The 16,845-nt window shown below is 46.2% G+C and overlaps 1 protein-coding gene across 1 annotated transcript in view; it reads right to left on the minus strand.

The window, feature by feature from the left end:
* CATSPERE (catsper channel auxiliary subunit epsilon) overlaps positions 1 to 16,845 on the minus strand; it is a 68,182-nt gene that overhangs the window by 26,841 nt on the left and 24,496 nt on the right. The window contains exons 5-7 of the mRNA XM_034764996.1: positions 14,486 to 14,574; positions 1,702 to 1,732; positions 274 to 351 (exon numbers count right to left, since the gene is read on the minus strand). Of these exons, the coding sequence (XP_034620887.1) occupies positions 274 to 351; positions 1,702 to 1,732; positions 14,486 to 14,574 (198 nt within the window). The remainder of the gene's footprint in view (positions 1 to 273; positions 352 to 1,701; positions 1,733 to 14,485; positions 14,575 to 16,845) is intronic.

Raw genomic sequence — 16,845 nt, forward strand, 5'->3', positions numbered from 1 at the left:
TGGAATTTAGCTAACAATTCTGTTTTTAATGCTGAGATGGAAACAAAACCACCTCACTCCCCCATAGTTGTGTCACCTCTGCAGTATTAACTGGAACAAAAAGCACCAAAAACTTATTTTTGTCACTCCCTTAAGTTGAAATGATTATGGATGCACATAGGCAGCATATCTAATGAATAAGACAGTGCCATTTTTAATTAGTAACTTCTCAGAGTAGACCTGCACTTTCAATACAATGTTTTTAAAAGAAAATATAGAGCTATTTTAACATACCGGTGGTGGAGATGTTGCACTGTGATTCAGTTCAGAGGGTTCTGCATTTTCTGGATCGTATATCCATAAGATTAACTCCTAGCAAATAAAAAAGGCAAATGATAATATTTTGTTAATAAACACGTTTATATACTGTCACTGTGGTCCGATTTCTTTTGGTGACTAGATGTATACTAGAATGTAGTAACAATACCATATAAAGAGGCATTAATTTGGACAATGTCAAAATTAAGTCTTGAGCCTGATCTTACTCAGACAAAAGCAAAACCCCCATTGACTTAAGTGGGCAATGGCGACTGAGGGGATCCAGATCCACTCCTCATAGAAAGGGAATTATTTCCTTTCAGTTCTTCTATTCGTTCCACAGCAGTACTTCACATACCATAGTCTCTCTTATTCTACCCGGCCCATGCTACTTTACAATCCTGCTGTACTATGGCAAAAGAGGGATCAGAAATAGGTACTTAACTCTAAAAAGAAACAACAAATTAGTCTCTTAGCAGGGAGATATTAATATGTATCTTTTTCTCGTGCCTCCATGATTGCTACGGGTCTTCAGCCTGACTGTCCTTGGATTTTGCTCCTCAAAGACACAACCATTTCTGATCAACTATGTGATTCATATCAGTCAGCCACGGAGGAACTCAACCCCTCGTGGGGTCCCAGAGTCCGGACTCCAGCCCGAGCCTGAACATCTACACCACGGTTAAACAGCCCGTGAGCCTGAGTCCCACGAGCCTGAGCCAGCTGACATGGGCCAGCTGAGTGTGTATAATTGCAGTGAAGTACCCTTAGGATCTTGGAATCTGCTCCTGAGTAGGGGGGCAGGTTTGGGTAACTGTGTAGCTGCTCTTTCAGAGGCGGCTGAGCACAATACCCCTCATTCCAAGGACATAAATAGGCTTCCACTGCTGTGGAGTCCAACCAGGCTGTGCCTGTTTGGCAGGCTCCACATACAGATGGAACAGTGTCCGGAATTTGGTCCATAATCAATAAAGGTGAATGTTCTTTTCGTTTCCATATTTTCCCAGCCAAACACAATCCCTCTCACAGAAAAAAAGAAAGAGGGAGGGCATGAGAAATGATTAAATATGTAATTTGTTTATACTAGCTTTGGCAAATTTTGTGAAATAACAACGCATTTTACAGACTGAATGATAGGCCATAACATTTTATGGTATATTGAAATTTTTATCCAAACTCACTAAAAAAAACTCTAGCTTGGGCATGAAACATGCATTTCACAAAGCTCCAGAAAACACAAATATATAGAAGAATAAAGAAAGGGTTGGCTAAAGTCCACTGACCTTTCCTTCTGACTGGACTAAATTTGTATCAAATCACTATTTTGGAGAAGTGAGAAATAACTTCTGAGTTAAAGTTAGTTAAAACATTAGGCAAAAGATAGCATTTAAAAGTTAAATTTACCTGGCTATCATTTTTTGAGGATGGAACGGAGCTATAAAATAAAATAAAATAAAATAAAATAGTTACTTTTAAGTATAAGTAACAACCACTGCTTTGTAAAAGAAAAGAAAGGTTACTTACCTTACAGTAACTGTAGTTCTTTGAGATGTTTTGTACATTATGACTCAACTCTTAGCATACATGCACCCCATATGCTGGAGTTCAGAATGTTCTAATCAGCAGTGTCCATTTGGCACTGCACACGTGCCCTGGATGCCCTTGTGCACTCCCCTCCCCAAGCACATAAAGGGCAGAGCATTCCCAACCACCCCTCAGTTCCTTCACTGCACAGAATCCCAGTTAAAAACTCAGAGCTACAGAGATGAAGGGTGGATCATGGTGTGACGTTATTGACAAGAACTGTGACTGTATAGATCTTTGTTGCAACCAGGGTCCTATGGTTCACCAGGTCTTGTACAGAGGAGGTCAAGTGGGGTGTCTATGGAAAAGTTGTAGTTTGCTGGTTATGATTATGCTGTCTGTATGTGTGTATCATTTTTGTATTTGAAGTTATGAATATTGGCTATGTACTTGTATCCCAATGTGTTTGATTCTAAGTAGCCTCAGTGAAGCATTTGGTCAGGTTCTTGAGAAAGGACTATTCTCAGTAAGTGCCCAATCAAGAAACATTTAACTGACAATGGACTTTGGGAGATGCCAATCCACATCTGAGCTTTCCTGGGAATGTTCAAACTAACATGTAAACAATGGCGTTGGCCTGCAAAAAGCTGAATCATTCATGGACATGTGACTTGCCCAGATGGTTACAAACTCCATCTTGTTGCTGTGACTTTGCACAGAAGAACAAAGGGGTTTCCGCCCAGAAGAGAGAGAATATAAAGAGCCCTGGAAGCACTATGGGGCTAAGGATCTCAGAGCCCAAGCTTCAGCCAGAATAGGAACATCTACACTGCTATTTTTAGCCCCATTGTGTGAGCCCAAGTCAGTTGGTTCAGGCTCTGAGGCATGCTGACACGGGTTTTTTTTTTTTTTTTTTGCAGTTTAGTCATACTCATAATTACTCTGTCTGTATGGAAGACTGTCTATAGAGGACCAGCAATCAGAGCCTGAATTTCATACAATTTCCATGCATAAGTGATTGTCATTGGGAACACCACAGTGATGGTCAGGTGATTAAGTGAACATGATGGCATGGGTTCAAACAGCCAACCAATCAACTAGGTAAGTACTAAACTCAGATCCCAAGTATGAAAACTTTCCGTATCAGGTGTGAAAATGTGTAATAACCCCTCCAGGAACCTGTGAGCAACAGTGTGTGAAAAGACACAGTAATTTTGGATGGGTTGGTGATAAGCAGATATTGCTGTTAAATGCACTTAAATCGAGCTACCCGATTATCCTGAATGCTTTAAAGATATAATCCAATATATCAGGAATTGAAGATCCTAATGGGCTAAGCTGTCACTGAGCTGCCCAAGAGAAAAAATGTTTCCATTCTGCACCATATTTGTGCCAAGTGGAGGGCTTTCTGCTTTGTAAAAGCAAATCTCAGACCTGTGCAGAGCAACTTCTGTCTACTGATGTTAGCCATGCAACAGCCATGCTGTCAGATGTAGAGGCAACAGGTCTGCATGAAGGACTAGACCATGATTTTGTGAGACTATATCTGGCAGAGATAGAAATGTTATCCACGGTTAGTTCAGGAGAGGTAGAAGTGCTGAATAACAAAATTGGTGTGGCTATGTTGGAGCTATTCAAAACAGACATGTCTTGTCTTGCCTCACTTTTCAAAGGATCCTTGGACTAAACGGAAGTAGTGAGAAGGCATACACTCATGGAAAAGTGTTGGATCTAGACCTCAGACTCATTGCCCCTTGAGAGCAAAAGCTGCGAGACTTCCTGTTTTCCCTGGTCACAAACAGATCTACCCATAAGACAACTCATTTTTGAAAGAACTGATGCCAAATGAAGTCTTTTAGGGACCACTCAGACGTTAGCATCACTCTTTTGGTCAGATGATCTGCCAAATAGTTGTTATCCCCTGGAATACATAAAGGCTGACTTGATACTGAATACACCATTCCCGTAGAAATAAATCATCATCTAGTAAATAAGAAAAGCATAGTTCACCATTTTCTAACATAATAAAAACTAAAAGTTAAGAATCTGAATAAATGTAAGTTAAGATACACAATTGCTTAAATAAATGTGTACAAATACAGTATCTTCCTGTGACACTTTCTCAATATGTGCAGGACTGTGGGTGATTTTGTTACCCCCTAGCTCCAGCAGGAGAGTCTATCTTGTGGTAGCTGGTGTCAGCTCCAGTACAACATCAACCTTTCAACCACACAAGCACTCTCCTCAGGACTCTGCCAGTTCAATCCTTGCCTTGCAGGTTAACATTAGGTGGACCTCAATTTTTTTGGCCTCCTTGAAAAGCATTCCTCTCCTGTATCCTGCCTGTCACTGGATACCACAGAAATTACCAAGTCCGCTGTCTCCAAAGAGACAGTATGCACACCATCCTGTTAGCTCAGCTGAGGACAAACACTTTATTTTAGTATTACAGCACTGAGATGAATTTATAGCAAAACCAAGGATAAGTTTTATTAATAAATAACAAAGATTACTAAGCAAAAATAATAGAAACAGAAATGGTTACAAATAAAACAAAAGTATAATACACTTATAAGAGACTACATATGACCTTATCAGACTCCAGTCTTTGTCTAAAGCACTTTTGCTCACCCATAGCCACTTCTCAGTGTCACTAACTCACGTGACTGGGGATTCACCGTTTATGCACTTTGTTCCCTCAGTGACGGATAACTAAAATGTCTTTTTGCTTCTTCTTTTACATCCTGAAATTTATCATTTTTGTCACCAGAGTCAGGATGAAGCCCTGGGGTTCAGAATCCAGTGACTTCCCATGCTCATTTCACATCCACATGTTAATTTGTTCTTCCTCCTTACCTGTGATGCAAATAAACTGTCAATTGTCTCTGGCATCATCATGCTCAATTTACATTACAGAGAGGGAGATAATTATCTTCCCTCCATCTGGAAGAAAACCTGTTCCCCCCTTTGTTTGGGTACAGACGTTAAAGCATACTATCTGTAAGTATCCATAATTCCTCTGTTAATACATACATTTCACAATGCCATTAATGACCAGTTTGTGACCCGCTTTCATTTGATATCTCACACCACATTTTTTTATACGTAAATATAATGACAGCAATATGTTAAGCATAGTAAATTTGTCAGCCTTGAGAGGAACTGCTGTTACATGACAGTGAACCCTTTGCTAGTCGGCATTTAGGGGCTGTTAGGGTCACACCTCCTGGTTAGAAAATAGAAGTACCAAATTTAGTGTAAAAGTTTTTATTTATTATTATTAGTTATTACATTCTTCTCACGCCAGTACTGGTGCACAGGGCTGAAACTAGTCTCTTCCATCCTTCTCTCATGTACTGCTGCCTCCATCTGTTCAATGTTGTTGAGAATGACTGTTCTGCCCTCCCTGCTAAGGGTTCTTCTTAAAGTTTCTCTTGGGGGCCCATGTTTCCTCACACCAGTTGGTTTCTACTTGACAGCTTCATGTGGGAGTCTGTGTGTTGGCATCCAGAGTACATGTCCCAAATATGTCCAACACTCCTTTCTAATTCTAGTGGAGATTAAGTTATATTTAGTTGCAAATCAACTTTTAGCCAATGAGAATCAACCTTTCTTTAGGAAAATAACTAAAAAGTACAAATGCAAAAAAATATTAAAATTGATTATTTAAATCAAAGTTTCCTGCTTGCTGATTTAAATATTATTAAAATAGGTGATTTAAGTCACTTTGATTTAAATCAATCCAACTTGTGGCAGTCATAACCAAAGTACCTGGGGTAGGAGGAGTATAAAAATACTAATACCTTTTGGATGGGACTTGATATCTGTGGTCCTCTCTCTTAAATATTGCAGAGAGTGACACAGGTATAGCCCACAGATTTTTGGTCCAGTCCAAAATACCTTCATTTATTGACATTGCAACACAACCCTGAGGTACTGGCTGAAGAATATAAAAAAAAAAAAAGTATAAGATTTCCCTCAATCACCTCAAGAGGAATCTCAAGCATCTCTGTCATCCTCTTCAAAAGGTCTCAGAATACTCTAAAGTCATCCTCTGTTATCTGGTCCCCTCGTCTGGTTTGGTGCTCCTCTTCCTCTGTTAAAATGTCTTACTTGCAAGGCAAGTGTGGAGCTCTGTGAGTCTGTAGAGATGGTGACTTGTCCCTTGATCTTGCATGAGGAACTTCCAAAGGGGGTGGATACTGAAATTGTGGGGTCCAGGAAGGCCAGAACAACTACAACTGGAAATCACAAAGGTATGGCATTTAATGTCAAGGAAGTGGCATCCACGGCACATGAGAAGCATCTGTAGCATGTCCTGTATATTGGTCAGATTAAGAACTTCTCTTGTGGTGATCTCGAACTCTTGAATAGTTAGAAGAGTATGGCAGTAACCTTAGAAAAGTACTCTTGCTAGAGGCAACAGATGAAGAGCAGACTTGTTCAACCGGAGGTGCAATTCCCCTCAGAATCACTGGAATCTGAGGAGGGCTGACAGGTTTCCCCTGAGATGAAGATAGATGGAGGGAAATTTTCATAACCAATGCCATAGGCTCCAGTATCAGGGAAGATCTTGAAATATCTGAGAAGGCAGATGCATTCAAGGGTGACTCTGGTTCCGAGGTGATTCTAAGTTCTGACAAATTAGTGAATGCTGTAGAAGTTGACAGTACTGGGATCATAAATCGGTACCAGTGCAATGGTCAGTGCCATCATAGATCTCTCCCTAGTCAGTACTATAGTAGATATTAAGGATGGTACCATAGCCATTGGTACTAGAATGACCCTAGAGGTTGCCGATTTTGGTTGGTGTGCATTGGTTCTGTAAGGGAAATCTGCACCTTTAACAGTAAAGGGGGTCAAGGAACAGCCAGCCCTGGTCCAGGGTGGAGCCCAAAGCAGGTGCTGGGAATCATCAGACCCAGCTGGGCAGTGTCAGGTGATTGGGTCTGATGATTACCAGCTAGGCAATATAGATGAGAGTCCTAGCTCCCTTAGGGCAACTGGAACTAGGAGACTGCTGGGAGAACACCCTCCTGTAATTACAGTCCAGACTGCAGACGGTGCAGTGGAGGACTGCGAGCAGGTGGGAGGCCCAATGGATGTCCTTAGGTAGTGAGGAGTCCCTGACCACTAAACTGCCAAAGGCCAGGGGGCCCACAGCTATGCTGGGAGCAGAACAATTGCATTATGTTGTCATTCCACATATTGGAGAGACAAGGTGTAATATTTTTTACTGGACAAACTTCTGTTGGTAACAGAGACAAGTCTTTGAGCTTACACGGAGCTCTTCTTCAGGTCTGGGAAACATACTCAGAGCGTCAGAGCTCAATACAAGATGAAACAGATTGTTTAGCATAAGTAGTTAACACATATTTCAAGGGACCTTTCAAGGAATCTTGAAAGGGAGATTGTGTGGGGTGCTGAGCATTGTAGCAGTGGAGATATGTCTGCAGGTTTTGCATCTGTTGTTCTGGCAGAGTCTGGTGCCACTTTGAGTTGGTGTGCCCTGGTCTGTGAGGAGCTTGCTTCTGATGATGAGCTTGGAGAGGTTAGGTGGTTGTCTGAAGGCAAGAAGACGGGATTCAGGAAAAATTTCTTTCAGGATGGGGTCCCTCTATCCACACAAGCATAATGGCTCAGCCAGATAAGAAGGAGAAGGAAGAGGACACAGGATGACATGTTCCAAGAGATCCTGCAAACCTCTGCTTCTTCAGACACCGAACAGAAAGCTTGGAGACAGCGTGGCCAGGGATAGAGCGGAGAGGAGAAAGGCATAGGAAAAGGAGAGGGATGTGCAGCAGGAGTTTCTAGCACTTCTCAAGCAGCAAACAGCCATGCTGCTGACTCTTGTTGACCTTCGGGTTCAACAGTCCCATGCTTGCCTCCTTCTGCAGTCCTGTGATGCAGTGTGCTCCTCATAATGGCCCTGCAAGAGCTGAATTGGGCCAGATGGGCTCAATCAGTTAATTAGGTTGCAAATGGGGAGCTGTAGGCCAGAAGCAGCTAATTATGGAGAAACTCATCTGTGAGGGATAGGTGGGGCTTCTGCAAAAATCAGGAAACTGGAAGCAGAAGGGGCTGTAGGGAAGGCGTCTGCAGTCACTCCCTGGGAGAAGGGAGGTGTGTTTGGGGACTGCAGAGATGAGTTGCCTAAAGTTACTCCCTAGGAGGAGCAAGTAAAGAGACTGGCAAATGCAGAGGAATGGGGAGGATCAGGAATTATGGAAGCAGCTCAGGGAAAGGCAGCAAGGTGCAGGGAACGGACCTTGGCTGCTGCGTAGTAGAGGGTCCAAGTTGATTACCGAGTGTGACGAACTGGGACTGTTCTTATTGGGGTGTGTGAATGCTGACACGGGAGTGTGGCTAGGATAGTCTGCATCAGGGGATGGGAGTCTGCCCGAAGGCGAATACCTGAGCGTGTAACATGAGAACCCAGGAAGGGGTTGGAGGCCAGGTGACACCTTGGCCCGGGAAACTGAACAAAGGGTGTGGGAGGGGTCGCTGAAGGCTGAGTGTTGGAAGCGGGCTGGAGAGATGGCTGGGAGGCAGAGATGGCTCTGACCCCCCCCAAAGGGGGGGGGCTGGGATGCCCTGGGACCCCAAGCTGGACCTAACTGAGGGGGGCCCTGTTGTCTGTGCCTGCAAGACCTGTCTTGGACTGTATTCCTGTCATCCAAATAAACCTTCTGCTTTACTGGCTGGCTGAGAGTCATGGTGAATCGCAGGAAGCCGGGGGTGCAGGGCCCTGAGTTCCCCAATACTCCGTGACACCGAGTGATTGGTAACAGTTGGGCATTGCATGTTTCCCCAGAGCAATAGTCACTTGCTTTTCCACTGTCAGTGCAGATCTCATTTGAGTGTCACTGCACTGGAGGGCTGGGGCGAGCTCTGCACATGGATCCAGGAATGTAGCTTTGCGCATCTGAAAGTTCTGCAGCCACTACTTGTCATCCCAACCCTGCATGACAATGCGACCCCACCAGTCGGTGCTTGTTTCTCAGGCTCAGAACCAGCACTCCACTGTCTGCCGCTGCCCTGTGAATGCCACTGTAGTAGTTCCGGGGTGGGGCTCGTCCCTTCCTGGGGCACCTGGAAGCCAGGCCGCCCCGCTACAAAGCGAATAACAGTTAGGGCCCCGACCTTTGGGTAGGGGCTAAGCACACAATTGACAGTTCAGGGCTCAGGCCCCTATGCAGGGACTGAGCACACAATTGACAGTTCAGGGCTCAGGCCCCTATGCAGGGACTGAGCACACAATGAACAGTTTAGAGCTCAGGCCCTTATGCAGGGGCTGAGCGCACAATTAACAGCTCCGGCCCTGGGTCAGGGCGGGGCAGCACACCAATAGTCAGTCAGTGGCCCAGGCCTTGTAGCAGGGGCTGGGTCAGTTTGGGTTAGCCCAGGCCCTAGGTCAGGGCGGGGCAGCCAACAGATAGTCTGTCAGGGGCCCAGGCCCCTTGGACAAGGAGGAGGAGAGACTGCCACCCGGCGCGGGGTGGCACGGGGGAACAGAGGCCCACCCACTCCACTGTGTTCCAGCCCGGGGCCCTATCCGCAGCAGTCCGTCTGCCGCGCAGTCAGTGGGGATCCTGACCGCAATACACTGACATGGGTTCGGGGTCTGCTATCCCCGGGCCACTTCCCATCTCCTCCTCCATGGGTACCTGCTCCTCCTGAGTTCCGTCTGCTGCGTCACAGATCATGGGCTCCTCCGGGCCCCGAGCACCAGGTAGGTCTGTCGCTCCCTCTGGGCCCTCGGCGGGGGGAAGCTCAGGCCGCTCCTCGGGGGACCAGGCTCTCAGCAGGCTCGGCCAGTCCTCCTCAGGATACCGGGCTCTCGGCAGGCTCGGCCAGTTCTCCTCAGGGTACCGGGCTCTCGGCAGGCTCGGCCAGTCCTTCTCAGGATACCGGGCTCTTGGCAGGCTCGGCCAGTCCTCCTCGGGATACCGGGCTCTCGGCAGGCTCAGGTCCGCGGGAGCTCGGGCACCAGCGTCTGTCCTCTCCCGCTGCCGGCCAGCTACTGAGCGCTGGGGCCTGGCCTTTATACTTCCTGTCCCGCCCCTTGACTTCCGGTGGCTTCGCCCACTCTGGCGGCTTTTCTGGCTCATCGCTTCCTGGGGCGCCTGGAAGCCAGGCCGCCCGCTACAGCCACCAACAATCTTGAATTGTTTCTTTCTATATCACACAGCAATCTAGCCTCAAAGGAATCGTCACATTCCCCACAGCTCCTCTGGCAGTTACTCTGCAGTTACTGCAGGATCAGGTGTCCCATGCTCGCAACACTCAACACAACTGTGCAGGATTCATGCTTCTGACACAGATAGTAGACAGCAAGGAAGGATGTGTGCGTTTGCAGGGATTTTGAAAAGAATTGCGAAATATTATGGGATGCAGATGAAATTATGGGATAGAGAAAAATGTATTATGGGATGTTGAAAATATGCTCCCAGTCACTCCTGCATGACTTGTTTCGGCCCCATGCGGCATGGTAAAATCTTCCCAAAACACCCTGCGCTAGATTGTGGTGAGTTACACAGAGGGATAGCTACCCATGGTGCACTGCTCTCTACATCAATGCAAGCGCTGCTAGTGAGGACGTGCACCACTGACACAAGGAGCATAGTGTGAACGCACAAAAGCAATTTAATTATTGCGGCAGCTGTATGCTGACGTAACATAGGTCAACATAATTTTGTAGTGTAGACATGTGTTGTGGGGCAAGTGCACCCCATCCCCTCTTGGGTTGGGTGGAGTAATTACTTCGCTGCAGTGGTCTGCTTACGACCACCCTTTGTCTTGGGGTGGTGAGGACTAATGGTAAAAGTCAATATGGCCACTCTCTCTCTCAAGGTTGTATGGCCCAATGGCCAGAGTCAGGGTGACGGCCCCTTCCCACACAGCCATGGGGCCCAATGGCCCGAATCAAAATGGCTTTCCGGTTCGGTCGGGGTGTATCGCCAAGTGTTCAGAATCCGTGTGGCTGCCTGGCTCAGCAAGGCAGTAGGGCCTAGCAGCAAGAGTCAGTAGGGCCGCCCTCTCTCAGGGCTGCTCTCAGAGCTGTGCGGCCCAATAGACAGGGTTGATAGAGTCACCCTTTCTTGGGGCCGTGTGGCCTAGTAGTCAGAGTCGAGGTGATCACCTGGCTCAGTAAGGCTGTGTGGCCTAGTAGCAAGAGTCAGTCGGGCTGCTCCCTCTCTCAGGGCTGCGTGGCCTAGTAGCCAGAGTCAGTATCACTGCCCCTTCCATGGGGCTGTGTGGCCTAGCGGCAAGTATGCCTGCCACTGAGTCGGTGGGGAATCCGCCCGAAACACGCTGACCCCACTCGGCACCACAGCTAGTCTCCCTGAGCTACTTTCTACCCGGTTCCTGATGCCAGGGTCCCAGCGTCTCCGTGGGCTCTGGGCTCCTCGGTCAGGGTGGCTGGCAACAGCTGCACCTCGCCTTGGGCATTCTCCGGAGTCTCAGCATCCCTGGGGCTTCTGCGGTTCCTGGGCTGGAGCTCACAGCATCCATCCTTTCTTTGGCGGCTAGCCCTGAATGAGCTGAGCTGATTCTTTTTATACCTAGTCCGCAGCTGGAGCATGCCCTGCAGGGCTGTGAGGGTATGGTCTCCTCGGCCCAGAGAGTTGAGTTAACCCTCTTCATACGAACGTGGGGCAAGTGCGCCCCATCACAACATGCCCTAGACCAACTAGTTAGGGTAACTCAGGCCTGGTCTACTCTACAGAGTTAGGTTGACCTAAGCTGCCTTACATTGACCTAACTATATAAGTATTTATACTAAAATTTTGCTCCCGCCGACGTAACTGCCTCGCTACACTGACTTAATAACTCCACCTTCACAAGAGGCATAGGTCAACGGTAATGTAGTTAGGTCAATGCAGTGTCAGTGTAGACACTGTGTTGCTTACCACCATTGTTACTGGCTCTCAAAAGCCATCCCACAATGCCCCTCATTGACAGTACAATTGATACAAACACTCCTGGTGAGGATGCACACAAGGAGCAAAGTGTAGACACACGCAAGTGATGTAATTACTTTGGCAGCTATATGCCGACATAAGTTAGATCAACTTAGGCATGGTCTACACTGACATTTTACAGCGCTGAAACTTTCTCACTCAGAGGTGTGAAAAAAAATCTCCCTGAGCGCTGCAAGTTTCAGCGCTGTAAAGTGGCAGTGTAGATAGTAGCTGTGCTCCCAGCGCTGGTAGCTACTCCCCTTGTGGAGGTGGGTACCATAGGCTTTGCCTCCCCAGACAGTCAGGCATGGCCCCACCCACCAATGTTCCCTCTAATTTTTTACATCCGTGTGCAGAATGAATTTTTTCAATGTTTGTAATGGCTCAGCCATTCCCAGTCCTTACCTTAACTAACACGGCTGCTACTCAGAATGAATTTTGTTATGTGCACCAACATGGAAGTGATGTGTGGTGGGTGTGGGCTGCGGGGTTTGGAGCGTGGGAGGGGACTCAGGGCTGGGGCAGAGGGAATCTAGCTGCCCACACTCTGCCCCCAGTCTCCTCTCCTGCTTCCACTCTGTGTGGCTGTTCCAGGCTCCCTGTGGGGTGGCCTCAGCTCGGGCCACGCTACCCACCTCCCATCACTCTGGGGCTGGGAGGGGGGGTACGCTGCCCGCTCCAGGGCTGGGGGGGTCACTCTGAGGCTGGGGGAGGCGGAAGGGGCAGGGCTTCGGGCTGAAGAGGCAGGGCTAGCCTACCCCAGCCAGCAGTTCATGTGCTGCCCATGTACAAAGAGCTCTTCTTCAGGTCTGAGAAAGGTACTCAAAGGGTACATCTACACTGTGATCAAAAACCCAGGGCACCCGAGTCTCAGAGCTCGAGTCAGCTGACAAGGGCTCACAGAGCTTGACTACAAATTGCAGTGTAGACGTTCGGGCTCAGGTTGGAGACTGGGTTCTGACTCTCCCCCCTCGTGGGGTTTTATAGTCCAGGCTCCAGTCCGAGCCCAAACATCTGTACTGCAATTTTATAGCCCTGTAGCCCGAGAACCACGAGCCTGAGCCCTTTTATCACAGTGTAGACATACCCAGAGCGTCACAGCTAAACACAAGGTGAAACAAACTGTCTAGGATAAGCATCAGAGGGGTCTGTTAGTCTCAAAGGTGCCACAGGACCCTCTGTTGCTTTTTTCTAGGATAAGCAGTTAACCCATAAAAGATATTAACTCAACTATCTTGTCTCTCTAATATCCTGGGACCAACACGGCTACAACATTTCAAACAACCTTTATGTACTGACAACTGGAAACAATAGGAAGACATCACCCAAGGTTGTATGGCCAGGTCTATCAGAAGTTCAGACAACATGTAGGCTGACGGGTTTCCCTGGGACTGACTGCAAGAGTTAGGGGATTGATTAGTTGCAGCTATGTTTGTTTGGGTGTGTGAGAGGCAGAAAGCCAGACAAGCAGTTTGAGCATGGCCCTGATAGGGAGCAGAGAGAGAGAGAGTTCCTTGAAGTACATTACTTACAAGAAAGACAAGCTTGGAAAATGTGAGCCAGGAAACTGCCTGCTGTTGTTTGTTTCTACTATGTTGAAGGAAACAGGACTTTGTGTACATTCTTTGTAAATAAACAGGACTGCATCAAATAAATATACAGCTAGTATCATCATCAATGTATCCACCTATCAAAAACAACTCAGCAAACATTAGTTGGAAATTTTATGAAAAAAGATTTGATTTGCAGGACACATTTAAGAGGTTCAATAGATGATGCATGTTTTCAGGCCCTGGAAGGGAAAGTTGATGGTAGAAGAATGCAAGACAGAAAAAAGAGCTAGGATGGACGATGTATTCTGGGTGGATTAAAAGGACTATTCATCCACAAAGTGATTAGCAGAGGACCATACAGAATGGGCTAACATGGTTGCAAACATCTAGTAACAGAGATGCCATATAAGAAGAAGTACGGAAACAACCTGGCAAGTCCTCAAATGTGGGCTAACTGTTCAGACCAACAGGAGAATTCTACTGTTGCTGTCTACACTGGGAGTTAGGGGTTGGTTTAACTGGTTCACTCTGAGCTGTGGATTTTTCACACCCCTGAGTGACACAGCTATTCTGACCTAATTTCCTCGTGTAGACCAGGCCATGGTTTAAGTTGTAATTAGAATTTTAGTGAACGGCTACATTCACTTCCCTTATAACTTTGCATGGGAAAAAATATTTTTTTTAAACTAAAATAGATATTCTTTTAAAGTTTCAGGGCAGTTAGTCAAACCATTTTTTAAGTAATGGATGTTTTAAAAAAAGATACTTTTTTGCAAATGATATACAATTACTCTCATTCACTGTTGTCTTGCACTGTCCTGAAATCTGAGAAGCTACAAAAACATTACCTGACATACTGCTTGCACACACTTTGGACCAGATTCACTGGAACACTCCAGCTTGCTTGCACTACTCAAGTAAAGCAAAGCAGCTGCAAGCCTGAATTAACTGCCACTTTTTTCTTTTATAGAAAACCCTTATATCTGGCCCATACTTTTTAACGTAACTGAGCAACATAACAAATGATTTATTGATCATTTTTGTGTCAAATCACTAGATAAATCACAAACAATAGCCAAATACAATTAAATCATACATCTCCAAATATATACACATGGAGAAAAGATCTCATATGAAATCACCTACCTCTGCTCTGAAGAACTTTTCAACACATACCACAAAAAGCAATTCAAATGTTCAGAGATAGAGAAATAGCGGTCCACATTCTCTAATGTCTAAAACAGGGAAAAAAAACATGCTTCATGTTTATATATGATCTACATGATACCACCTTTAGGCTCTGATCATGTTAACATTTATATATGTAAGTATCTTTATGTACACAAGTAGTCCTACTAAATTCAGTGAAACTAGTCATGTGCGTATGTGTTCACAGGAGTAGGGCCCTAGAGGCCAAAGGTGAAATCCTGACCTGACTGAAGTCAATGGCAATTTTGCCATTGACTTCAATTGAGCCAGGATTTCACTCCAAGCATTTTGTGTGTCCAGGTAACTACATATAAAGACTTTTATATCTCATGTTCGTTATATTTGTTAATGTATTGTTTATTACAATTTAATGCAATGTTTGTGAAGAAAGAAATGTAGGAACAGTTCAGTCACAATACAGTTTCCTCTTATCTATTCCCTTTTTATTTCCTCTTACAGCTCTCTCTTTCCTCAGCACCAAACAATAAAAAATGAACCAGACCTGATGGTGGCATCAAAGGAGCATGAATAGCGGTCTCCACTTCACAGAAGGTATAAAAACACAATAGCTGCTCTACTGGGGGACTTCTCAGCCATTTTTCACCAAATCAAGCAGAGAGGAGCTGCATGTAGGAGCCTGATGAGGCAGGGAGAAACCTGCCTTCTTGTGCATTGATAAACCCCCCGAAGAAAGGGAGAGCTACTGTTATTTTTTAAATTATCTTTACTCTTCTGTGCTTTGTCCATTAAGTAAAAGAGCAATGGTATTAGAGTCCTGTACAAAACGTCCATGTGTGTTACATACTTCACAACTATCAGTTGCCTCCTGAGAGAGTTAAACTATAACCCAAAAGTCTCACACCTTCACTGGGATTCTGGGAGAGGGTGTGTTTACTGGGGTATTTTGCAGGTTAGCACTAACTCTGGGTGCTTAAGGCAGGTAGACTAAGGCCTGGTCTACACTACGACTTTAATTCGGATTTAGCAGCGTTAATTCGAATTAACCCTGCACCCGTCCGCACAACAGAGCCATTTATTTCGAAATAAAGGGCTCTTAAAATCGATTTCTGTACTCCACCCTGATGAGCGGAGTAGCGCCAAAATCGAGTTTGTCAATTCGAATTAGGGTTAGTGTGGCCGCAATTCGATGGTATTGGCCTCCGGGAGCTGTCCCAGAGTGCACCATTGTGACCGCTCTGGACAGCAATCTGAACTCACATGCACTGGCCAGGTAGACAGGAAAAGCCCCAGGAAAATTTGAATTTCATTTCCTGTTTGTCCAGCGTGGAGAGCACAGGTGACCACAGATAGCTCAGCTCATCAGCACAGGTAACCATGCAGGCCGATAATCGAAAAAGAGCACCAGCATGGACCGTACGGGAGGTACTGGATCTGATCGCTATATGGGGAGAGGATTCAGTGCTAGCAGAACTTCGTTCTAAAAGACGAAATGCCAAAACTTTTGAAAAAATCTCCAAGGGCATGATGGAGAGAGGCCACAATAGGGACTCAGATCAGTGCTGCGTGAAAGTCAAGGAGCTCAGACAAGCCTATCAAAAAACAAAGGAGGCAAACGGTCGCTCCGGGTCAGAGCTGCGGACATGCCACTTCTACGCCGAGCTGCATGCAATTTTAGGGGGGCCGCCACCACTACCCCACCTGTGACTGTGGATTCCGGGTCGGGGATAGTCTCATCAGCTACACCTGAGGATTCTGCGGATGGGGAGGAGGAGGAGGAGGAGGAGCTTGCAGAGAGCACCCAGCACTCTGTTCTCCCCATCAGCCAGGATCTTTTTCTCAGCCTGACTGAAGTACCCTCCCAACCCTCCCAAGCCAGTATCCAAGACCATGACCCCATGGAAGGGACCTCAGGTGAGTTTACCTTTTAAAATATAAAACTTGTTTTAAAAGCAAGCGTTTTTTAATGATTACTTTGCCCTGAGGACTTGGGATGCATTCGCGGCCAGTACAGCTATTGGAAAAGTCTGTTAATGTGTCTGGGGATGGAGCAGAAATCCTCCAGGGACATCTCCATGAAGCTCTCCTGGAGGTACTCCAAAAGCCTTGCCACAAGGTTTCTGGGCAGTGCAGCCTTATTCCGTCCTCCATGGTAGGACACTTGACCACGCCATGCTTGCAGCAAGTAATCTGGTATCATTGCCTGACAAAGCCTGGCAGCGTATGGTCCCTGTGTTTGCTGGCATTCAAGCAACATCCGTTCTTTATCTTGCTGTGTAATCCTCAGGCGAGTGATATCGCCCATGGTAACCTGGTTGAAATACGGGAACTTAATTAAG

This window comes from Trachemys scripta, chromosome 3, assembly GCF_013100865.1.
Source record: "Trachemys scripta elegans isolate TJP31775 chromosome 3, CAS_Tse_1.0, whole genome shotgun sequence".
NCBI lineage: Eukaryota > Metazoa > Chordata > Testudines > Emydidae > Trachemys > Trachemys scripta.